Below are 5,490 nucleotides of genomic sequence, written 5' to 3' on the forward strand. Positions count from 1 at the left end.
ATGGTCTCATATCTTCAAAAAAATGAACAAATAATGAGAAAGCTCAAAGAAAAGGTAAAGAGCTCTATAAAAGTAGTGTCTAAAGAAATAGTATGTTTTAAAGTAATAAAACTCGTTTATAAAATTTTTACCAATATTTAAACATTTTTTAATTTTAAAATAATCAAATTTCACTATTTCAAAAACATCATCAGTTCTGAAATATAATTTTCTAGGTCCTTACAATATCCATTTAGAAAAAATAATATTCTACTATGTTTATCTTACGAATTTGTTCAAAAGGATATTATTTAAGAAAATTTAAAGATGTGAATTTTGTAATATAATTTATAAAAAATTATTACTATAATATTGGTTTATATTAAAAAAATATGCTTAAAATTTTATAACATTAGATTATAAATATTTTCTATTATAATGATTTTATTTAAATAAAATAAAAATAAAAGATATAATTTTAAATTATATTGCACTAAAATCATAAATTATTTTTATATTTTTGCTTTCCCTACTTAAATTTAAATATAATATTTTTATTAATTATTTTAAATTACTATTTCATAATTTTAATTTTAACTTTTTAATTTTGTTCTCCATTTTGAAAATACAAAATAGAAAAAAAATCAAATATGCAGGTAGGAGAAATATAAACCTATTTAAAAAATAATGTTACAATAAATAAAAATAAACAAATTTTGTTTAAAAAAATATTACTTTTTAAAAATCTCCGGTTTAGACACGTAACGGAGAGTTGATAGTCAATATGTCGTACAGAAACAGAAACTGTTCCATAATTCAATAAAGCTTTTACGTGGTATTTATTCTAAAATATCTATTGGAATAGTTTTTCCTTCACTATGTCCATAAAAAGTTTATGGATAAAAATATATGTACTATGTTTACTTTTTTATAAAAAAATAAAAATATTATTTATCTATAACAATAATATAATAATAAAGGAGATTCCTCTTTTTTATCTATATTTCATAATATCTGTTTTATCCTTAGTTTTTTTAAAAATTAATTATTTTATAAATAATTTTTAATCATTTTTACTTTTATATATCTTTATTTTCTTTTAATCATTCTTCTCTTTTATCTTAAATCATTATTTAAACTTTCTTTTTATATATCTTTTTTTTTAATTTTATATCTATTTATCTATCTATAACAATATATAAAGGGTATTCTCCTTTTTGTGTCCATTTTTCAATATACCGATTTTACCCTTTAAATATAATAATTTATTAAATTTTTAAAAATTGACCGTTACTTTTATAAACTTTTTATAAAATCAGATGTCTCTGCTTCTTCCTTTTTTTATTTATCAATGGTTATTCTTTTATCTGTTCTAATATATTTCACTTTATTTTTAATAAATATAATTTATATATATATATATATATATATTAACTTAATAACATTATAATATTATCACATGTTAATATAATATCAGGCATATTTAAAAAATGTATACAAGCGCAATAGCGCCTGTATTACGCTAGTAACAATAAAGGGGATTCCTCTTTTTGTATCCACATTTCATAATACCCGTTTTACCCTTAGTTATTTTAAAAATTAATTATTTTATAAATAATTTTTAATCATTTTTCTTTTTATATATCTTTATTTTATTTTAATCATTCCTCTCTTTTGTCTTAAATCATTATTTAAATTTTCTTTTTACATATCTTATTTTTTTAAATTTTATATTTAACAACTATTTTAAAAATTATGCATTTGTTATTGATCTTAAATTTCTTAAAAATTAAAAAATGCGAATATACAGTCGCTGTCGCGCGCCTGTGTGTTCGCTAGTTTTATAAGTAATTGCATTTGAGTCCGTACCCAACTTAAGTAAATAAAAAAGAAGAGTAATGATAATATATATATATATATATATAATATTTAAATAAATTTTTTCTTATAGTTTAAGTTTTGGAACTTTTTAATAATTTTTTAAAGTAAAGTCCAAATTCGTACACACAAAATAACTTTAAATCTAACTCTAGTAATTATAAAAGTAAACATAAATAATTTTTATAATTTAACTATAGATAATTATTTTAATTTAAAAAATATTAAATTTAAACGGAAATATCAAATAAAAAATGATTAAATTTTAACAAGTACTGTTTAAAGAATAAAGTTGGTAAAATAATTATTTTATGTAAAAAAATATTACTTATTAAAACATAAAATTAAAAAACTAAGTAAAAACTTGATAACTTTTTATATAATAGCATAGATAATTTATAATATATAAATAACCATTTAATTATTGACATTTTTTTTTATTGAATTCGACATCTGATGAAATAGTTGGATTAATAACAATAACATACTGTAAAATTATCTTAATTGGATTAATAAAAGTAATATACTGTAAAATTATTATTTTAAAAAACTTTTCCATGATTATCGTTTATTTTAATAATAACCCTAAATCTATAAAATTCATATTTATTAAATATATTTCATTATGTAAGATCTGTTGTTTAAACGGAAGAGGATGATATCAGAAAAATATATGCTCTAAAATATTGAGTATTTTAAATAAATAAAAACAAAAACATTAACATGCCTTATTTAGTTCCGTGTTCTTGCAAGCAACTTTTTCTTCCACAAAAAACTAGGGTCCTGCCTACGGACAGCAACCTACGAATAACTATAGTAGGAGTAGGATGGTCATCCAACAGACAATTATCTTGATAATTCAAAAATATAATATTTTATGTCAAAAAATTAAAATATTAATATTTTTGTTGTGTAGTGATTATTTTTTTAATTTATAACAATGATATACATATATCTTAGTTTTATCTGTTTATTATATGTTTAGTTTTTTTATTATCATATCATGTTATTTGTAAATTTATATTTTTTCTTTCTCTTTAAATATATACTAAATATAATGTAAGTTTTTGGTATTCATAAATATTTTTCTTTACTTTACCGGTACAATAATGTGTCATCCTCCGAAGAAATATTCCTTTAGCTGAGTTTTGACTTAGGTTGTGAATTAAGTAACTATTTTATTCTTCTTATATCATACAGAGGTCGAATAAAACATCTTTCTAAATAGTTTAACATTCATTAAAATACATAAAAATCAAGTTTTGCGCATTGGTTGATAAATCTAGTATCTACACTTTCGGATGTTAACGTTAAACTACATAGTACTACTTAAAGATTCCGCATTAAATTACACTTCTCATATCGACAACGAACCGACCATAGAAACCAAGTCTCTCAGCTCCTATTTCACTTTCAGCTTCTTCACTGTTGCTGCTCTTTTATTTTCAGAGTTTTCATGGTCTGAGAAAGTGAAACAGTGGAACACAAGGATGTTAACACTAAACTCCAGACTACTATATAAATGAAAGACTTCCCACTTCCATATAAACAACCAATCAAACCAACTCTTCTTACTCCTCTGTCCTAGATGCTCCCATTCACAATCTCAGGCTCTTAAACATAAGCTCAAAACCCCAAGTCATTGTCACGCCACTCGACGTTTCCCACATTCAAGCCACCATAATCTGCTCCCAACGCCATGGTCTGCAGATTCGAACCCGAAGTGGAGGCCATGATTATGAGGGTCTCTCCTACGCTGCTGAGGTTCCCTTTGTCATTCTTGACCTCTTCAACCTTCAACAAATCACAATTGACGTAGCATGGGTTCAAGCTGAGGCAACTCTTGGTGAACTTTACTACGCGATTAGCCAGAAAAGCAAAACGCTAGGGTTCCCAGCGGGTGTGTGTGCCACTGTAGGCACTGGTGGCCACTTCAGTGGAGGTGGTTATGGATCCTTGATGCGTAAGTACGGTCTTGCCGCAGATAATATCATAGATGCTCACATCATAGACGTGAATGGTAATCTTCTTGACAGAAAAGCCATGGGTGAGGATCTGTTTTGGGCCATCAGAGGAGGTGGTGGAGCAAGCTTTGGAGTCATCGTGGCTTGGAAGATAAAACTAGTTCCAGTTCCATCAACTGTGACAGTGTTCAATGTTTCAAGGACATTGGAAGAATATGAAACCGATATTATTCAAAAGTGGCAGCTTGTGGCGAATAAATTGGACAAGCGCATATTCCTTAGGATGGACTTGGCAAGGGCAAATTCAAGTGAACATGGAAAGCAAACAATACAAGCAAATTTTGTGTCCGTGTTTCTGGGAGGTGTAGAAGAGTTTATTCCATTGATGCGAAAGAGCTTCCCAGAGTTGGGTTTGGACAAAAAAGACTGTACTGAGACGAGTTGGATTGGCTCAGTTGTTTTCATGAATGCTGGGTTCAGTGGATCTAGAGACCTTGAAGCCACTGAAGTTTTGGTGAACAGAACTCGAACTCGTGTGAAGAACTTCAAAGGGAAATCTGATTATGTGAGCAAACCAATTCCTCTTCATGGATTACGAGGGTTATGGCGCTTGCTTTATGACGATGGCATTGAATATGGTCAGCTTCAATTTGCCCCTTATGGAGGCATAATGGATGAGATTTCTGAACCTCAAACTCCATTCTCACACAGATCCGGATACATATTTCATATTCACTATATTGCCACTTGGCTTGAGGAAGGCGACGAGACTGCGCAAAGACACATGAATTGGACTAGAAGAGTGTATAAATATATGGAACCTTATGTTTCAAAGTTTCCAAGAGCTGCATATCTGAATTACAGAGATCTTGACATTGGGGTGAATAACAATGGCTACACCAGCTACGACCAAGCCAGCATTTGGGGTCTCAAGTATTTCCGTAACAATTTCAGGAGATTGGTAGAAGTGAAGACCAAGGTTGATCCTCATAACTTTTTTAGAAACGAACAAAGCATTCCTACACCGTCCGTCCATGTACCTTAGAAGGATATTACTTAATAAAATAAAATTTTATTGAAATTCAAGATAGTAAATAAGACTCTGTTCTGCCTTTCTGCCCTTTCTGCACATCTCTTCTAAGAGCTCCACAACAGACTCTGTTTTTGTTGTTTTGACAAGCTATGAGTTCTCGTGTTAGCACTCTTCTATTCTGTGTAAAAAGGCTCAAGAAATATTGCATTATTTGAGGTTGCGTTGCTAGTCTAGATTGTTTTCATCAAAGTGGAATTTGATTTGTTATTAAAGATGATAATTTTTCATTGTTAATTTTTTTGTTTGTTTCTTTCGGATTGATAGAGCAGAATTTTCGTGCCCTCCATGGTTTCCTGTGGGAGCAAAAATCTTGATAAATAGGGGAGGTGAATGTGAGAAAAGTGATAAGAGTATTGTGAGGCAGTGAGTAAGCCCTGGGAGAGAGAAGAGAAAGAATGTAGTTTTGTGAGTGAGAGATGTATTGTGCAGTGATGAGAAGTATTGTGAGGTGAGAGAATTTTGTGTAGAAATTAAAAGGATAAAATACTCCCTTGATCCATGTTTTTGTTGAAAAATCTTAAATAAGTTCTAAGATTTTTTTTAGTCTCAATTAGGTCTATATTTTTGAAAATGTGT

At 28.1% G+C, this 5,490-nt stretch overlaps 1 protein-coding gene across 1 annotated transcript; it reads left to right on the forward strand.

The window, feature by feature from the left end:
* Window positions 1-3,408: 3,408 nt before the first annotated feature.
* LOC114177555 (cannabidiolic acid synthase-like 1) lies at window positions 3,409-4,904 on the forward strand (the record flags this gene model as incomplete). The annotated part of the gene is made up of 1 exon (XM_028062948.1): window positions 3,409-4,904. A coding segment is annotated over one exon (1,458 nt), but the record flags the coding sequence as incomplete, so codon positions are not given.
* Window positions 4,905-5,490: the final 586 nt, after the last annotated feature.

The sequence above is a fragment of the Vigna unguiculata genome, chromosome 3 (genome assembly GCF_004118075.2).
Source record: "Vigna unguiculata cultivar IT97K-499-35 chromosome 3, ASM411807v1, whole genome shotgun sequence".
NCBI classification, from domain to species: domain Eukaryota; kingdom Viridiplantae; phylum Streptophyta; class Magnoliopsida; order Fabales; family Fabaceae; genus Vigna; species Vigna unguiculata.